Source organism: Paramormyrops kingsleyae, chromosome 3, assembly GCF_048594095.1.
Source record: "Paramormyrops kingsleyae isolate MSU_618 chromosome 3, PKINGS_0.4, whole genome shotgun sequence".
Lineage (NCBI taxonomy): Eukaryota > Metazoa > Chordata > Actinopteri > Osteoglossiformes > Mormyridae > Paramormyrops > Paramormyrops kingsleyae.
In genome coordinates, this window is record NC_132799.1 from 20,176,289 (window position 1) to 20,196,572 (window position 20,284).

Genomic DNA, 20,284 nt, shown 5'->3' on the forward strand with positions numbered 1-20,284 from the left:
CTATAACAGATATATTTAATTTGACATTGCCATCTTAAGATGTTGTATATGAGGTGACATCACCCGTGCATTATGTCTGACGCATTCCAGACAGAAAGGGTGGTCCCCACAACATCAAAATAACAGGTTTTAATCACATTATGGGGACATTTGGTCCCCACAATGTAATGTATACGTGACTTACACACACAGACACACACACGCAGGTGCTACTGCATTGCCCAGTTCCTCTGTACTTCTGACCTCCATCTTGTCCCCATATGTTCCCACTCAGGAACCATAAACAACCTCCTGTGACACAGTATAATTTATTTTTGGCTAAAATGTACAGCATCAATAGAAAGTCAAAAATAAAAGTCCATCACAGCCTACAGAATCCAACACCTTTTTATACACCATTTGCTCACTTGTCATCTTCTAGACATTTCTGTTGGACATAAATCTATTTAAGGTATGAAACTAACTTTTAAAGGCATTTCTGTGGTACATTACCTTTGGACTGCAGTGTTACCCCTAAGTGTTTCTTTTAGGCATCGTCCACACGGACGTTCGAAATGAACGCCCTCTGAACGCCATACGTGTTTTTCCTGCGTTTTGTAGCTGCGTTCGATTGGCGTTTCACTGGCGTTCGCTTGACGCTGTTTAACACCAGCCTGACGCCCAATCTGTAGTCTCGTGTATTTACCTGTGGGGGCAGTAATTACTCTTAAGGTTTCTAATGTATATTGCGAGATTTAAACAAGATGACGAAATCACATTGTAAAGTTCTAGCTTTACATTTAAAAATTACTTTCACACGTGCATAATTTGCGTCTTTCATTTTCAGTTTTTTTGTGATTTTTTTCGGTGTGTGTTTCAGCCGCCGTTTTCTGAGTATGTCGCACGGGTAATAAGCCAAAGTTATGCTGTACTCTCGAATCCATCCGTAATTGTTGAGGTATTGGAGAGATGCGGGGTTTATATATTAATTGCTTACATTTGGGGGGGGGGATCAGCTGCAGTGTGTAAACTAATTTTTAAGCTAGAGGTCCAATTAAGATGCATTTATGTAAATTTTATTTACATCCACACATCCATCAGTCTCGATCCCCACTGCTTATCCTGATCGGGGTTGCAATGCTTTATGATAATTACGGCCGTAATTGCTGTAACACTATAATTATTTATACCGCATGATTTTATGCTGAAATATTTCTACAGCTTTTGTAATTTCGTATTAACTGCAGTTGAACCCTATAAGTAAAGACAGTTGAAAAGAGAAAGCAGATACGGCGCATCAGTTAAATGAGTTTTTCCTTATAGATGTCCAAATTTCCAGTTGCCTACTGAGCTTTTTAAATTGGTATTTTAAGCGAAAATATTAGCACCAGTTGATCCGTCGGTTTGGGTTACTCGTAATATCAGTATTGTACAAGCAGCTGATTAACTAACTGCTGGTACAATACCGATATTACGAGTATCACATTTTCCGTAAAATGTGGTTTCTCGCAGTTACCGTACAGAATCGTGGGACATATTCAGTCCTCCGGAACGCCAACCGAACGCCATGTAAACGCAATAGCGTTGTTTTCCTCGCGTTCGTCTGGATTTTGACGCCAAGAAAACGATGCATGCAGCGTTTATTTGACGCAACCTGAACGCGTAGCTGGCTGAACGCCCGTGTGGTCGCTTTGATTTGCTCCAATGAGCAGAAAAACGACATATTTTACGACACGCGCTCTCTGTTAAATGGTGGGAGTATGCTCACCTGTTTGTGCGTGCACGTGTCTGTGCAGAACTCCGCCATGCGCGATACAGAGAGCAGAGGAGAATTGTAAACACGTGACCATGTACAGACAAAAATGACAAGTTGTTGTGTAAATAAGATAAATAACATAAGGCTATTTAGTTTGTTTAATAAAAGGACAATGTATAGACCTGTTCTATAGGAAAGGTAACCTTAAATAACTTCTGTTGTGATATGGCGCTATATAGAAAATAAAATGAACTTGACCTTCAAGGGGGGGTGGGAGGTGCTGTTGGGGGGGGCGAGACGCCCACCTAATATAATCATGGTAGGGGAAACACTGGACTGGATGTGGAGTTATATCTATTTTTCTCGGCCAACAAATTTCATTATACAGACAGACAGGCTGTTAAAAAAAACACAAAGCTGCCTCATTTAGGAAAATCCTGAATTACACACACTCTTTACACTTTAAGCTGGATAAAAAGAAATGCTAACAAAGTTTATGATTTTGACAGTTTCGAAGTGCAAATCAAGGCAATCATTCTTTAACAAAATGACACCTGTACAGACACACAAACAGACAATAGACAGAGGTGGAAAATTCAAGTACAAGTCCAAATCAGGACAGAGATTTTGTTTCAGCCAATCAATTGAGTATGAAGAGTAGTCAACTAGTTGGTTGAAACAAAACCTTGGTCCGGATTTGTACTTTTTGGACCTGAACATTCTGCCTCTGCTAATAGAGTGGCAGCACTCAGGGGACTGATAGGCATAAGCAGGGTACACTAAGTACCCTCAGTAAAAACCCTGCAGCGGGCTTTGTGTGAAGAGGCTCTCAGGCTGCACCATAGACCCTGCCTTCACTCTCAGGCTGCACCATAGACCCTGCCTTCAAAAGGCATCACTGGAACTGTTTTTCACAGTTTTTTTTCTTTTGCTTCCTAACATCACCTGCTTGCTGGCACTTCTTCACAAATGACAGGTATGACAGGTATGACAGGCTCGCCAGAGATGGCCATCCTTCCTAACCTAACGCCTCAGGTAAGCGGCCTGCACAGACTGCCTGGGCACAGCACCGTCCGCGTATCCCCGGTGACCAGCCGGGCCGTACATCATGTCACCATGCACTGGGGCCTGAACATGCTGCTGTGAGTACAGCAGCTTCCCCATCTGCATGGAATACTGTGGGGGCTGGTTTACATATGCATGGTTGCCATGACGGCCACCACTCATGATGGGATGCGTCATGTATCCATTCACGGTGTGATCCATGGGTGCCACGTGCATGTTCATGTTGACGTTGACGTTCAGGGAGTTCACACTGTAAGCTGCACCAGGCATGATGTGCGGCTGGGGGGGGGGCTGCGCACCGTGGCTGTGCACCCACTGCTGGGGGGCCGGCGGCAAAGCCGATTTGCCGCATGTGGCTAAGTGGCCCTCAATCATCACCATCTGCAGCTTCTGTGGGGGAGGCACGACCACATTACACTGAATCATGGCTGGGGGAGTCAGGTCAGGGGGTGAGCCACTGGGGATGATGTGCTGTGGCCGGCATGCCGAGGGCGACAGGGCGCTGTCATAGGAGAGCTGCGAGGCAGGCCGGCTGAAGGACACCGGCTCCATGAGCGTGCCAGTGAGCTGCTGCAGCTTGCTCAGACTGTAAATGGTCGTCGGCTGGCCATAGGGGGCGCTCACATACTCCGCCCCGCTCATGTGCTCATACAGGCCCAGGCCTACCACTTCGTGGGCCATGCGGAAGCCTCCAGGGGCTGTGTGACGTGCTGCTGTCTGGCAGCCTCTGGTGGGTGGACACTCCAGGGCATAGCAGCTTTGTGGTGAGTTCATATGCCTCTGGGGCATCAGGCCCTCAGCCATCTGCTGGCCCATGGCACAGCTGCTCGATTCCAGGCTGCTGTAGGAGCTGCCTGCCTGCCAGGGTCCAGCCCTGCAGTCATAGCTGCCCGGGCTCTCATAGGTCTCTGTATTGCTCTTGATGCTGCCCAGGTCACTGAAGCCACTGTCCACCATGTGCCCTGAGGGCTCAGACAGCACCGAAGGCGTGTCCATCACAGGGCTGGCATCCAGGCCCCGCAGGGGTGGCATTGCCGTAGCGCCATGCTCGGGGCTGATCTGTGCATAGCTGCTCTCTAGCAGGGATACGGTAGGGCTGCTGACAGAATAGACCAAACGGCACAGGGGACTGCTTTGCTCAGAATGGGTGCAATTGCCCAGGGTGGCCTCAGGGGGGCTCTGCTCCAGGTGCACATAGCCCTGCAGGTCCTGGCAAGCATCACCACAGTCCTGAAACCCGTCATTGGGCTCCTCCTTCCCCATCGGTGACCACTCCACTGCACGTGTCGGATCAACTTCATGGCAATCCGGAGGGGTGCAGGCATTTCTCAGCAGCACCAGAAGCTCACCACTGCTGTCCTCTTCTGTCTGGAAGGGGGGCCTGTGCTCACAGGCGCTGACACCAACCTGAAACACCCTGTCCACACCAGGCATGCATTCCCCACCACCCACCTCACTTAAAACACCTTCAGACCAGAAAAGCAGCCCCTCAGATGCCCCTGTTGCTGCTCCCCCCATCCCTGAATCTCTGGGAGCACTGTGACCATCATCCTCACCATCTGCAGTGTGATCATCAATATGTATGGTGTCCTCCTCCTCGCTATCTGCTCTTGACCAGTCAGTGCACCCCCTGTCCACAAGAGGGGGCTCACAGGGGCAGAAAGGAGAGATCGAGGTATCTAGTTTAACAGGTGATGGTGGCTCAGCTGTGGACTCTGCCCCAGCCACGGGCCCCCCACCACCCTCCTCGGGCTCTTCTGGTATGGTGTGCGGATCGGCCGGCACAGGGGTCTCTGGAGGGGTGTAGAGGTTGAGCTTGAAGCCGGTCTTCCTCTCACTCTTCAGTCTCCTGAACAGGCTACGCTTGACACCCTTCGGCCATCCCCTTTTGCGCTTTGCAGCCTTTGGCAGCTCCCCTGCAGCCCAGGACAGAGAGCGAGTCATGCTTCACACATCAGTCCCACCCCCAGTAAGCGTGCACTCAACGGTGACTGCTGTTCCCTTTGTGATTTGTGAGCCTCTGGCAGCCCCACTGCTACTGGGTTGCCCCCTGCAGCTACTCACCCTCGGCCCTTCCTGCCCTGGTGAGACTCCCCTCGTCGTGCAGCGCCTCTGTTGTTTCTGAGATCATCTCCATGGTAACACTGCTATTGACTTGTTTCTGCCTGCATCCCCTTTTCCACTTTGGCACTGGCATCTTCAGAAGGAACATACAAGACCATCACCTTTTGCCAAAAAATGCCACCTGACATTTTTCTGTCCCACTAAACATTCATATTTTAAATGGCCACATCATTTCTGTGCCAGTTTTGTAATGGTTTTGAAGGTCACTGTGACCACAGGGTGGCAGTGTTGCACCACACTGCTGCAGTGGGGGTATTCGACAGACAACGTCCACAATGTACAATGAGTTTTAAATCAAGCAGGATTGACTGATTAACAGAATTTTACCACCACAAACTGAGCCTTTCTTGGATAAACCATCCTTAAATACCTAAATGCAGACAGATAAGCTTTCAGACAATCCAAGGAAAATAAAATAACACCAGAGTAGTCCTTACCCTGTTCCTGAGGCCCAGTGCTGCCTGGCTGCTATCCAGGTGGGAGTGTGAGCCATCAGGCTTAGGGTAACAGTCAGGAAAATGGTTGTGGTCCCCCTTGTCCCCGGGGCTCCCCTCTCTCACTGGGACGTCCCTCTCACCCGTGTGCTGCTCTCCTTTTGGAAATCCCCACAGCCGCCCTCTCCTCTGGGCCACAGCGTGGGATGGCCAGCTGGCTCCAATTAGCCTGAGTGCATCCTGTTCTTCTTCCTCCCAGCTAGTGCTTTGCTTCATCTGCACAGCCTACAAATAAATAAAAGCTCAAGAACCACAGTGTTTTGTTCCAGCATTTAAACTATTACTATAACGAGTCACCAAAGCACATTAAAGACACAGGTTCTTTTGAACACAAACAGCAATGCAACAATGTCATAAACACCTCATGGTTAGATACTGTGTGCATCATGCCAAGCCAGATGTGCCTGTAAGTGACCATTTCTCCTGCCGAAACCCTGAGCACGGTCCAAGCACAAAAAAACAAAGCAGGTGAGGGGTAAGGGGCCCGTACTGTACCTGCTCAGCCAGAATAAGGCCCCCGAATGGCCATGGCCACAGAAGCACCTCAGTTTCAGAAGCAGAGTGTCAGACCTACCAGGGTGGTGCGGGTGCAGTGTCCCTTGGGCCAGCGCAGGCACTCAGGGTGCAGGGTGTGCTGGGATGACTTTCTCCCCCTGCGCTCCATTTGCTCCCTGATTGGCTGCTCCCGCCAGACCACCACACACCTGTGGGCATAGGGTGCCAGCTGAGTCATGCTTTCCCCCCAGCAGGGACTCACACGGGGACTTTCCTCTTGCCTCGCCTCATCTCGTCTCGCCTCTAACAGCTCTGACCATGTGCTGAAGCACCGACCTGCCGGCCCGCACCTCCACCATGTGCAGCTCCTGCAGCGTAGCGGTGATGTCATGCGGGCAGATGCCCGTGTCACGGCTCAGGCCACTGATGCTGAGGGCCGTGCCCCGCTGCCGCTCCAGGTGCTCCAGGATAGTGCTGCGCCAGTATGCCAAGTAGGAGAGCCGGCCCAGATTGGAGAGTGGCTTTTCAGGGGAGCCAGCATGGCCCTCACACCTGGAGAGCAGGTAACCTGGCAAAGGCACAAGGGCACTGGGGTTTCCAACACATACAGTCAGTTCCTCTCTATTCTCAGAAATCTTACATTTTGTTACATTTTGTTAGGACATACTCCTCACAAAATATGGATTCTCAGGAAAAATAAGTGTGAAATCGATCCGCTTTCCAGTATCTACAACTCAAAGACACAGGAAGACAACCTAGAAATCTGTGACACACCAACTCGCGCATCAATATCCTCTGTACAATGGCAAGCGTTTTGGAATGAATGATGACAAAGACACTGCTTATGGGAGTAGCCCTGATCTTGCTGTCAGAAAGGAAACCTTTCTTAAAGGTTTATCAAAGCTATGCATAAACGACTTTAAAATTAAATTAAAATTCAGCACAAGGGGAGTCGGAGAGGTCACGTGACCAAGATGGCAGATTAGCAGAGAGGCTCCGAAACCGTGAGCTTCTTTTATTGAAAATACCCTTACTAACTTTCAACGAATCTCAATGAAGACACAGTGAGGTATGTCAAAGTCCTCGATGGTACGACAATGTGACATTTTCACTCGTGGACATAAGCCAAACAATAAAACAACTCCTCCGAGTCCGCCGAGCAACACAGACGCTAATACGGTTACCATGACGGAGGTGCTAAGCAAGGTAAAGTAAGGTCGGCCTTTGGAACAAAGCTGGATGATATTGGCACAAAATTGACTGGGATGACGAATGCTTTGGCTGCACTTGAAGGTAAAGTGACGGAGATAAAACAAGATGTTCTGACTAATACAGCTCGTGTCGAAGAAGCCGAAGCTCGCATTGACCAGACACTGGACAGGCACTGGAGAAAGTTGAGACGGCTTTGGAATCGGCTATCAAACGAATCACTTTCCTGGAGGCCAAAACACACGACCTGGAGAACAGAGGAAGGAGAAAGAACCTGCGCATACTTGGCTTAAAAGAGGGAGTAGAGGGAGAACAAACTCGCAGCGTTTATGGAAATTCATTTGGGTAAGATAGAGTATTGTCCAAAGAGATGGAGATTGCAATCATTTTTGTTAAGGGATCCAAACTTTGTCAAATTTATAGAAAATTCTATAGACGTGTATTTTGAATCAAATAAGGATGAAACTACAGCTAGTATTAGATGGGAAGCCTTTAAAGGCTACATAAGGGGAGATATTATAAGCTACACCAGTAACAAAAATAAGCAATACAAACAAGAGATACAGTCATTAGAGAAACAAATTTAGGGAGTTTAATGTGGACTAAACAAGCATATTATGACCAAGGTGAAAAAGCAGGTAAACTACTGGCCTGGCGCATTAAGAAAACACAGGCTCAAAGGACAATACATATTATAAAGCCAAAAACAGGTAATATAACGATTGAACCCACAGAGATAAATGATAACTTTAGAGGATTTTATGAGTTGTTATATAAATCCGAATACAATGGAAATGAAGATGCTCAGAATACTATTCTTGAACAGTTACAATTACAGACATTATCAGAGGAAGATAAAGCAATACTTGATAATCCACTAACAATAAAGGACCTTTTAGATGCTATAGGAGATATGAATAGTGGTAAAGCACCTGGGCCAGATGGGCTGCCAATAGAATTTTATAAGAAATTTAAAAGTAAATTAGTACAGCCACTTCTAGACATGTATAATGAATCATATGAATTGGGTATGCTTCCAAATTCATTGAGAGTAACTACTATAACTCTTTTATTAAAACCACATAAATCCCCAATTGACTGTTCCTCCTACAGGGGAATTAGTCTCATGGGATGTGACACCAAGATATTATGTAAGGCTCTTGCTAGGAGCCTAAATTGATAACCGATGACCAACAAGGTTTTGCTAGAAATGGACAGGATTATCACAACATCAGACGGGTTCTAAATATATTATATGAGAAACACAACACTTAAGACACAGCAATGTTAGCTCTAGATGCATGCCAAGCATTTGATAGAATAGAATGGAATTACCTCTTGGAATTGCTTCCAAGATATGGATTGGGTGAATCATTTCTCCAATGGATTTGACTACTGTATACTAATCCCTCAGCACAAATTTTAACAAATAACAACATTTCAAAACCCGTTAACTTACAGCGATCAACGCGACAGGGGTGCCCTTTGTCACCACTACTTTTTACATTAGCAATAGAACCTTTGGCTGTAGCAGTGCGATCTCATGCGGGAATATCAGACATAAGAATTGGTAAAAGAGACCACTTAATTTCTGTTTGCAGATGACATTATATTTTTTCTGACAGATTTAAAGAATTATTAGAGGGCTTTGGAAAATTTCCTTGGGACAAAATTAATAATTCTAAATCTGTATTAATGTTTTTAAATGAGGAAGAGAGGGCAAACCCCACCATAACAACACCATTTACAACAACTACTGAGGGTTTTAAATACCTGGGTGTAAAAATTACTCCAGAACTCAATAAAATAATCCCATCAAACTACGATCCCGTAGTAGATGAAGTTACCAAACTATTAAACCGATGGTCTAATTTACCCATATCCATGATGGGACGAATAAATGTTATAAAAATGACAATTTTACCTAAATTCCTGTATTTTTTCCAGACACTTCCTCTGCCATTACCGGCAACGTTTTATGATCATTTAACCAAGTTGTTCACTCAGTTCATCTGGAACAATAGGAAAGCAAGACTTCGCTTAAAATTACTATATCAGCCTTATGAGAGAGAGGGGCTTCAATTTCCAAATCTCAAGTGGTACTATATGGCGGCCCAGTTGACATCAGCTTCACATTACTTTTGTACTTCACCCCCATCTTGGGTAAGCATTGAATAAGAATCAGTGCCAGAGTTGTCCTTACATAGTTATCTGTACTCTACAGATGAAAAAAGACTTAAAAAACATACAAAAAATCCCTTCCTGAAAAACACAATTTTAGTGTGGCATGCTGCACACAAACATATGGGAGACTCTCCAGTACTTTCTCAGTTCACCCCCATTTTGGGTAATGAGCAATTCATACCTGGTAAAAAAGATGGGGGGTTTAGACTATGGCATGTGAAAGGTATTCAGAGAGTGATGGATTTCTATGCAGGTGGAGTGTTGCTTACCTTCAACCAGTTATGTGAAAAATACCAAATTCCTCCAAAGCATTTTTTTTAAATATCTACAATTGAAAAAAATCATCTTATCCAGATCCAAGCAGAGTATGCGGGTCCCATCATTATCAAAAATAGAGGAAGTCTCCCTTGGGCATATGGGAAGGAAACACCTACTCTCTATTTATTATAATTTACTAATATCCACTTCTAAATATTCAGCAATGGATAGGTTAAATGCCTGGAGAGATGACATACAAGAAAACATAACTGGAATGGATTGGAATGGGGCCTGTTTAAAGGCACAAACACAAACAATAAATACAAGGTTTAAGCTCCTCCAATATAAATGGTTGATGAGGACGTACATGACTCCTGTCAAACTTCACCATATGTCTGCCAACATTCCAGATACTTGTACAAAATGTCTGGATAACAAGGGAACCCTTCTTCACTGTTTGTGGGAATGTCCAAAGATTCAGAAGTTTTGGAAGGATGTTATAAATTGTCTGTCAGAAGTCTTTTGTATTAACATACCACTAACTGCTAAGCTATGTATACTTGGAATTTATCCATTGAACAGAAACAGACTATGCTGCTGGACTTTGGACTTCTACAAGCCAGGAGAGTGATTGCACTTAATTGTTAGAGTATAGAGGCACCTTCTATGAAACAGTGGATAAGGGGACTGTCAGAGTGCCTTGGTCTGGAAAAACTAACATACATTGCTAAGGGAAATCAGAAAGAGTTTGTTCATCTCTGGGAACCATATATGAGCATTATAGAATCTGGAATGTAAATTTTTATTTATTTTGTACATCTATTTAGTTTTGTTTTTTTTAAGGGTGACCCTTCTTACATTGAAGTTTACATAGGCCTATTTTATTTTATTTCAAACCTCTGCATTGATTTTATTTTGCAAAACTATATATTGAAATATGGATTGTGCAAATGTGTGAGTGAGTGTGTGTGAGTGTGTATGTACGTGAATGTCATTGGTTCTGTTTGTGATCTGTTGCAATAGTTTGATTGTTTTGTAATGCAAACAAAAACCCAATAAAAAAATAAATAAAAATTCAGCACAAGAAGTGGGAAATGTGCACTATAAGTCAGATAAGCACTTATAAGAAAAGGACACAGGGGTGACAGGATGTTTCCAGGGAGAGCAATCTCTTGTTTAATTCACCAGTTTGCTGCATGATGCCTGGGGAGGTCCCTTCCTGCTTACATCAGACCGAGGGAGGCCTGGACACGTCTAACCTCCAGCTAAGGACAAGGCAGGCTATTTATACACGAGTGAGCGTGGATCATTGTGCACAAGGGCCCAGCGCACTGACAGGTGAAAAGGGCAACGTGGTGCTGAGATCTCTTCACTAGGACTCATGCCCATCCGGCCAGAGTCACACCCACAACCATTTTTAGCAGGTAAGGGAAACATAGCAGAAACCTGGGAGCCAACATCACCCTGACCACCAGAAAAAAACCCTTCACAAGCTTGAATAACAGAAACATAAGCAGTTTATCCATGAGCTTAGACCCCAAATAAATGTTTACAACTACAGACATGTCAAGTGGAGAGCACTTCATCAGCTTTAACTGGAGGTGGCTAGTATCCTGTAAATGCATATGAGTGAACACTGGTGTCTGACAGGTTTACAGCAACAGGTACTCAGCTGCAGAGGACACTTACTGAAGTCAATGAGGAAGTGGCCATATCCCTGCCTCTGGTACTGAGGCAGGACCATGATGCAGGACACATTGTAGTTCTGCTGGGAGTGCTTCTCCTGATGGAAGGGGAGGGCAGGGGAAGGGGGGATAAAGTGAGTGAAAGGAGAGGGTGCAAGAAAGAGAATGGGACAGAAGAGTGGCGGGGAGGAAGAGAGGGAAGCAGAGGGAGGGACCAACAGTGAGAGGTAGTGGAAAGAGGGACAAAGGGAGGGAGGGACAGAGAGTAAATGAGAGCAGAAAGGGAAGGAGGAATGGAGAGAGGGAAGGAGAGGACAGAGGGATGGGGGAGAGAGAAGGAGGGAGGGAGGAAGAGAGAGTGAAGGAGAGGAGAGGGGAGATAGAGAAAAAGAAGATGGAAATGGAAGAAAAGAGCATGAGGAAATGGGAGAGAAGGAGGTAGAATGATACAAAAGTGAGGGAGGGAGGCAGTGAAAGAATGAAGAGTGAAGGAAGTAGGGAGAATGAAGAGAGGAGTGAGAAAGCCTGAATGTCCTTGTGTGAAACACCAACCAATACAAACCAACAGTTACATACATTTAGTCATACACACACACACACACACACCATGTGTTCTGGTAATCAGACTAACTGGTAGTACTGAGACTGCTATTGGTTGGGGCAGGGTGGGGATGTCAGAGGGTGCACAGAGCAGCACAGCAGAGCACGTCCCCCCCACCTTGGAGAAGTATCCAACGAGGTGGCAGCCCTTGCTGTCATTCCGCGTCAGGACATAGAAGAGGAAGGGCTCTACGTCATAGTACAGCGTCTTGTGCTCCAGAAAGAACTTGGCTAGCAGGCAGAGGTTCTGGCAAAAGATCTTACTGATGCTACCATCGACCTACAGGGCAAAAAGCAAAGCGAGTAAGCCTCTGGAGAAGGGGTGGTAACAATGTGGAAAGAAAAGGCATTTCCTGGAAACATGACTGCACTCAGACAGGAAATATAACCTGGGCAGACTACATAGCAGCTGGTCTGTCAATAAGGAACATGTGTGAGGGATCTGTGTGAGGAAAGCGGTGACGGCCTTGAGAGCACCCACCTCAAAGATGGAGAGCTCGTCCTTCCTGTAGATCTCGTCGGCTGGGGGGCGGAAGCAGGCATGCTTCTCGGTGTGCCTCTGCAGGACAACCCTGCTCTTCATGTACGCCAGGCAGAACTCGCAGATGTATAGTTTATGCAGCCTATAACACGCACACAGCCAGTGTGTCACAGACCCACAGCAACAGACTTTAAAGACACTCCTCAATGGCCCATATACCACTGAACTGCATTGAATGCAATGCATGTGAAAAAATCTAATTAAATAAGAATGAAATAAGATTTGTGTCTGGTGTCTCTGTTTTTGCAGGCTTTTGAGGTGTGTTAGTCCCCTAATGGCTCACGTCACTCATTGCCCCCTGTGAGACACTGTTCTATTTGCACCTGGAATACTCAGGAGGGTAGGGCGAGGAGTACCACGTCCGGATTTCATAGTTTCCTAGCTCGATGTACAGAGGACAGTGCTCAGGATGGAGTCCGCTCTGACCACCTGTTTTCTGCAGCACCTACACAGAGAGTTAAGTATCAGTTTTACATGTATGATTATTAGGACAGCCAATAAAAATACCGGTTATCAAATGCGTTACTGCCCAACATCCAGCAGGAATAAAGGCAGAGGAGTCATCCCAACGTGTCAAGCTCATGCTCACCAGAGAGGACAGCTCCTGTACGTGCCTGAACATCTCGACATCCTCCATCGTCACCCCAAAGCTCCATCTCTGCAGCCTGGTGGCACGCTGGACCTCACTGCCTGCATTGTGCATGAAGACGCAGGGCAAACCCAGATGAGGGAGTGAGGGATTCTGTGATCTTTCAATATAATCACTATACAGAGAATCACAGAGAATTCAGATACCACACACAGAGATTACACACAAGTGAAATGGGTTCACCGTACAGAGTATCAGAGAGATTTCAGACATGGCACACAGAGACCACACAGATGTGAAATGGGATCACGGTACAGGGAACCATAGAGATTTCAGATGCCACACACAGAGACCACACAGAGGTGAACTGGAGTCACCATAAAGAGAATCGCAGAGAATTCAGAGGCTGCGATCAGAGACCACACACAGGTTAGTTTTACTGTGTACAATGAGCAGCGACATGGAAACAAAGATTGTCTGGAAGATGTGAAGGGGGGGGGGGGGATGTGTTTACCGCAGTCCTGTTTGGGTGTGATGGGTCCGTCAGCTGGGGTCCCCCTCTGAGGTCCCATTCTGTGTAACCTGCCCAGAGTTCTGCATCTCTTAAGCCACGCCATATTCCTGAAATCCTCGGTGACCTTGAAGGGCCGTCCCCTGCTCAATCCCCAGCCGGAGGAGGGTGGGGGCAGGGCATTCCCAAGGGGACCAGGAAGAGGGCGGAGCCTGGACCATGCACACCTGGGAGGGGCATGGCTGGGCTGGGGCTTCCTGCGGGCAGGCCCTTGTGTAACATAGATGTGGGACAGGCCGTCAAACAGGCCTTTCAGCTGGCTGCGGCAAGGGGCACTGCCCAGAGACAGACCACTGGACTGGCTGGAGGAGCTGAGGGGGGAGCCACCCTCCTCGGGAATGGGGGGGGTCTGTAAGACAGGGGGGTCAGCCCCCTCACGTCCACATGGCTTTGAAGAATCAGGCACTTTGTTCCAGGAATGGTGGCTGATGGGAGAGGAGGTAAAGACCTGGGACAGGCTATCAATAAGCCCCTTAACCTTCCTGCTTCGGGTGAGGGAGGTGGGAGCAGAGAGTCTGGTCTTGAGGTCCCCCACAGGGCGAGCAGAACCGGATGAGGGTGTGGGGGACACAGCAACCTTTAGACCCCTACCCTGTTCTGTCAAGGCAACCGGGGATCTCTCTCCTGCAGGCCTGAAAGTAACAGGTAACAGGTGTAAGTCTGAACAGAACAGTGTCACCCCCCCCCCCCACGTACTTCAGATGGCCCCGTCTGGGAGGTTCCTGCTTAACATAAACATGAGTGACAGACTTACGCTGCCAGCAGGCCCCACCACGCCCGTGACCTCCCCTGCGACCTGCCGTACCACCGCTTGATCTGTGCTGCTCGCTGGTGCAGGAGTTGCCTCCCCCCCCTCTTTGGCTGGCAGACCGGACAGATCCATCTCCCTGGGGGGCCAAATATAGCCAAAAGTGACATCCGTCAGAAATTCTGCTATGCTACGCATGTTGGCCTGTAATGGCTGTGTGAGACCAGGAGCTGCTGTCATTTTAATAAGCAGCCAGCATGGTGGGGAGTCATGATACTTAGTAACCCTGACAAAGTTAAACAGAATGGGGGTGGGGGGGGGGGGGGGCTGTGTGTTACCTTTGGGCATGTGGGCCAGCCGTGGATCACAGCACTCCATGTGAAATCCCTGATTGCAGGAGTGGCAGAAGAGCATTTTGTCCTGGTATAAAGGCAGCGGGAGCAACTCATTAACCCCTTTCACAGAAACTGCCCCACTTTAATGTCCCAAGTGATATTAAAATGGACAGAGCAGGCATGCAACAAGCAGGCCTTAGCAAACCGTTGAGTGACATGTACAACCCACGTACATGCCTTCTCCACAGAATGACGCACTCAGTGTACTCACAACATCTTTGCCCGGTATGCGACAACAGCTGCAGATCTTGCATTCGTGGCACTGCCAGTGTGAGGCCTTCATGTTGGTGCTCAGCTCTGGCGAGAACTTCACACAGGATGGGTGGCCTGGGGAAGGCGAGCACACCTCACATAGCTGAACGCAGAGGCCATTATCCAAAGTAGATCAGGACTGATTTATACAGCTGGAAGCATTGGTGGACCAGCTTGTGTTACTAGGACTGGAGTCAGGAACCTTTGGTCCGACCAACCCCTGCTGTTGGCCAGTTTAAAACAGTGGTGCAATACTGTACTTGAGCAAAGCTATGTAAATGAAACATGAAACCACACAGGAATACAGACATCTTGCACTGTCATTCCAAGCAGCTTTAGTAGGGGGATCATCAAAGAGGGGCACAAATGATACATGGACCCGAAGCCAGAGATTATTCTTAGGTACGCCCCCTGCTGGTCCTTAGGCATGTATGACACCACAGTTCCCGCTGTGCACGTGCAGACAGGGCTTCACTCACCACTGCTTCCACAGTCGGCACAGGACAGCAGCTCCTCTGGCAGTCTGACTCGGTTGGACTCCCTGGTGCCCATGCAGAGGCTGCAGATGTGGATGGGGTCGGCCCGCAGCTGGAGGGGCAAAGGGAGCGTAAGCGGGTTTACAAACTCTCCCAAAGGCGTGGATAACAGGCGCGGGGAAGACCAACACCATGAGCTCTGTCAGGTTCAGGATTCAGATCATTTGAACTGAATGTCCCCTTCACATACCACATGTGTCACAGACCTGGCAGGAATTTGCAAGAATCACCCCCCATGCACAGCAGGCCATCATTCTCAAAGACAGACCCCAAGTGGATACACTACACTCTCCTCCCCACACATCGCAATGGGGTGCCATCCACCAGCTGCCTCAGCCTCTCCTTAGCAACACTACACAGTTGATCATCACCATGACATTACATGTCACAGGGTCAGTATCAAACACATAAATAGGTGCATATGCCTCCCACTACAGGGAGCACAGTCCCGGGTATGGGGTTGGGCCAGTGTGGAACAGGAAAACCAGTACAGCAATGATCCTCCCCCCCAAGAGCTCACACTAAACCTTATAGACACTATATAGTGGGAAGCCATGATATGTAGGGTGATTATGCACCAGCAAACAAAAAAGACACCTTGAGCTAAACACAGCCAAATAGTGAGCAGGGTGCCAAGTGCACCCAGTGTGGTGAGGATCTGAGTCATAGGCAGCCGGCACCATCAGCTCATGCCCAGTGGGCCGACGCACATTTTTGGGCCGACCGGGGGCTGTCATAATTTACCCAAAAAAGTATAAGTATTTTTTATCGACCACGACGTTCCATTGGTTGATTTTCTTGAAGTACATTGGGCTACTCCAATGAAATCTCTCAGCCCTCCTCGGCCTGCTCCTCCCTTCCCTTTACCAAGGTTATCAGATTTTGCCATTTGAGCTGACCGGAGTTGGAGAGGAGTGGCTATGGACAAACCAAAAAAGTGCAAGGGGGGGCGCAGAAAAGCTCAGAGAAAAAAGGCAAAAAAGCCTTCAAGTGAGCGCAGCAAAATGCGCAAAACTTAACGATATGTTTGCCACCAAGTTTTACTGCTGCAGCAGCTGGTGCAGGGCCAGAGGGGGAGGCAGAATTAGCGATTCAGGGAGATACGTCGGAGGAAGAGGATGAGGAGAGAGACATGGCCCAGGGAAAGATTGAGGAAGAGGTCAGATTAAAAAGTAGCCGAAATGTTAATAAAGAGGGACGTTTCATGTAGGGAGTGCAAAGGGCTGGAGTGTGTGTGTGTGTGAGAGAGAGAGAGAGAGAAAGAGAGAGAGAGAGAGAAAGAGGTGGGTGGGTTACCTACACGTAAGCTTGCACACAGTCAGAGTTAACAATGACAATGTTTTGGGATGTGTGTAATAATAATAGTGAATTAAAACAGAAAACGTAAAATAAGGAGTTAGAAGAGTTAGAATTAATACTGTGGCGACGGGCGGACCGAGGCATCACGGGAGCAGAGAGAGAGAGACGGACACCTGCCGGGGAGAACACGCTCTTTATTACTAATCCTGAAAAAAAGACTACATCAGGCACCCAATGAGCACCGAAACTATTACGAATCAGAAACACAGGGTTGTCAGACACTGAACTCCAAGATACATACATGGTGGGAGATTTACGGAAGCTAATTACACACGAGAATCGGACAGGGTACACGCAAGACATGGGCAAACACACGCGTGACAATAAGGAATATAACCATTAACAATAACAACAACAATACAATGGCTATTTACAACTTGCACGCGGGGCATGCTGGGACATGCGCCCCGCCAGGGCTACAATACAATTTTAAAATGATAAAAAATGATAATCTTCATTAAATTGTATCTGGGCCATAAGTGTGCAAATGCTCAACATAGGAAATTATTACAAGACTTATTTTATTCAGTCAGACTTAAAACATGCAGAATAATATTAGCCTATAGAGTTATGTGTCATTTGTGTACAAAACTACAATTTTGTGCACAAACTGTGTGTGTATGAGAGAGAGAATTGCCTTTATAGCCTTCATTTTTAAATAATGCTATGAGTAGATTTGGTGTCCAGAGGTATTTTAGCCATAAAGTTACAGTTTGCAGGTGTTACAGCTTACAGTTGTATTATCATGAAATATTAGTAAAACGTTGCTTTGCTGAAATGGATGATTTATCATTGATAGGTAACCAGAGAAATAACACTAGTGAAATTAACGTTCTTGTTCTCTCTCTCTCTCTCTCTCTCTCTCTCTCTCTCTCTCTCTCTTTCTCTGAGTAGTGAAAGAGCATATCAATTTTTTTAACATAGTTACTCTCTTCCTTGTAGGCTGCTGTGCTTTATTTTAATTTTTGAAATCACACAACGTGCACATATATCCTCTGGTATGTCACATGCTTTCGCATATCGTATAAATAATCATAGTGGGCCGCCATGACCAAAAAATGCCAGGGCCATTTTTTGGTCCCAGTCCAGCCCTGCCCTCTCAGGTACAGTGCTGGAGGGCTACAGGCAGGTGGCTGCCATAGAATAGTAACAAACCCTCACACAGGGATTCCTGGTGTTTAATCATCAGAATAAAGCACTTCACCTTGGAACAGGCCCCATGTTGTTTGTTTTTACAGCCAGTAAATTCACAGCAATTTTAATTACAACAGTAATATAGCAGGGACTACATTTCTTTTAGAAAGGCTTTCATTTATATTATGGAGTTTGCACATCATACATTTTTACATGATAAAAAACTGTCATATCGTGATATCAGTCAAGTACATGCACAGTAAAGTCGAGCCATGATCATAGCTCAACTACGCCATTCAATAGGACTACTGTCCTTGTCCCAGTATATATACATGCATGCACGGGACAGGAATAGATTTATTGATCGAAGTTTGTCCAATTCCGCTATGATAGGTGGCGATATAGCTCCTTTAAGCTTGTTATTATTGGGCTGTTTCTGACTGACCTATTATGTCACAGACAAAAACTGACAATTAATTTAGCTGGTAGCAAATAGGCAAAATGCCCAGCAGTGAATTGGACTGCTTCACAGCATGTGCTCTACGTTGTACTTTTTTTTTTTTTTTTTTTACAAATGAGATACATTCTATTCCTTGTGGTTAGAGATGCTGTAAGGGAGGGGGCAGTTAGGACAATTCCAAGGGCCCTGGAGTGACAGTGGTCCTAAAAAAATTGCAAAATAACCGGATTGGTCTAGACCTGGGGGCCCAATATGATATGCTTTCATGGGGCCCAAAATGTTTAGCAACGCCACAGCTTTTGGCTATGGTGTTATGCGAAGTCAGACAACACCGCTGTATGGTCCTAAAGTACACCAGCAACAAGACCTCTGCTACACTTTGTGCCTTCTCTACTACCCAGGGCTTCCTGATGTATTTTAATATACAGTGGAAACTGCTTATAGTGACCACAGTTATTGTGATCAATTGCTTATATGGATCAAAAAGCTTGGGATAGAATCAATTCCTGTACAAATACTGTTTAAATAATTTGCTCATAGAAATCAAGCACTCCACTTAAAGTGTTCATTTTGTTTTGTTTTGTTTTTTTAAATATGACAACATACACAGCAAAATTGCCAGTGTTGAATTTCCAGTGTTACCTATGTCAGAGTTGCCTGGAGTTGATTCCAGCGTTCATTAAAATGTTAACACCAACATAGTTGAAAAATCACCAGTAAGTGAGTTGTTTTATAGTGTTCCAATCAGAAAACAATGGCTAGAACTCCTCCCATTCATGAGACAGGGACAGACAAGACAAGTTCTGAGGCGAGGTGAAATTACAGGGGTAAAGAAGTAATTCATATGTTGATTGGTTTTTGCTTTATGGTTTTACGAATAAGTATGTACAATTTGTTGTGAAATTTGCTGCATGTTAATTGTTTTAACAGTATTACCTTCCTAGTTTAAATAGTTAATTGTTATCATACTTCTCTTTTTGCCGCCATTTTACAATTCTGAAGAACAACACACGAGGTAAATGCATTAAAATAGAACACTGTTCATTTTTATATCAGCTTCATATATGCTGTCATGAATTTCATTTTTTTTCAACCTGTTTTTACCATAACTTAAATTACGCAGGTAATCCAACATTAACTTTGAATAGTATTACAATTCCAGTACTTGTCTTTATTTTATATCTAGAACGTTTTTGTGGCTTCTTTTAAAGCTAGGATTTGAAGCAGACATGAAAACAGGGTAAAAACCGGGCTTCCATTTTAACGCTTTTGATGACTAATTTGCATTTAAAGTGCATGTCTGTGTAGCGAGTGTGTTATGAGTAATACATTTAACTGGCATATACTTAAAACCTTTTAATATGACATGGTTCGGTACAGTGGTGGACTGGCCGGTTGGAAGTCCTGTGTGCTGGTCGCGAACGTCATCTCCTCATCTCTTAGAATGCTTATTTTTCCTTCCAGAATTGGAGATGTTAGCTCCAGGAAGCAGCTCCTGCAATGATACTTTGTCCATATCTAGCCGTTCATCAAGTGACCTAGACCAAACACCGGAGCATCCAGCTAAGAGGTCCAAAAAGTTAGAAGATTCAGCAACTGCCGCCAAAGAGGTTTTTAATTTTATTTCTGCGTTGCAATTGCATTTGAATTTTTTGTAATCCTACAGCATCAAAACATAAATGTCATTGTCATATTTTGCCATACGGTCATATTATGTGCCCTTTTGTTATAAAATTGGTCTCTCTCTACATTTGTATGAGTCACTTAAAGTCTATATTGTTAATCACATCTAATCAGTTAACAACTTTAAATACTGAATTCAGAACTCATGTATTTCAGTTGTTTTGAAG

General features: G+C 45.8%; 1 protein-coding gene across 3 annotated transcripts in view; it reads right to left on the reverse strand.

The window, feature by feature from the left end:
• Positions 1-289: 289 nt before the first annotated feature.
• LOC111839202 (histone acetyltransferase KAT6B-like) overlaps positions 290-20,284 on the reverse strand; it is a 32,186-nt gene continuing 12,191 nt past the window's right edge. For all 3 annotated transcript variants that reach the window (XM_023802881.2, XM_023802889.2, XM_023802897.2), the window contains 15 exons: positions 15,425-15,533; positions 14,905-15,020; positions 14,637-14,718; positions 14,305-14,437; positions 13,494-14,182; positions 12,980-13,080; positions 12,714-12,835; positions 12,331-12,472; positions 11,968-12,129; positions 11,254-11,347; positions 6,250-6,481; positions 5,993-6,122; positions 5,362-5,643; positions 4,865-4,997; positions 290-4,716 (listed from right to left, as the gene is read on the reverse strand). In XM_023802881.2, the coding sequence (XP_023658649.2) occupies positions 2,759-4,716; positions 4,865-4,997; positions 5,362-5,643; positions 5,993-6,122; positions 6,250-6,481; positions 11,254-11,347; positions 11,968-12,129; positions 12,331-12,472; positions 12,714-12,835; positions 12,980-13,080; positions 13,494-14,182; positions 14,305-14,437; positions 14,637-14,718; positions 14,905-15,020; positions 15,425-15,533 (4,485 nt within the window). In that variant the 3' untranslated portion in view covers positions 290-2,758. The remainder of the gene's footprint in view (positions 4,717-4,864; positions 4,998-5,361; positions 5,644-5,992; positions 6,123-6,249; positions 6,482-11,253; positions 11,348-11,967; positions 12,130-12,330; positions 12,473-12,713; positions 12,836-12,979; positions 13,081-13,493; positions 14,183-14,304; positions 14,438-14,636; positions 14,719-14,904; positions 15,021-15,424; positions 15,534-20,284) is intronic.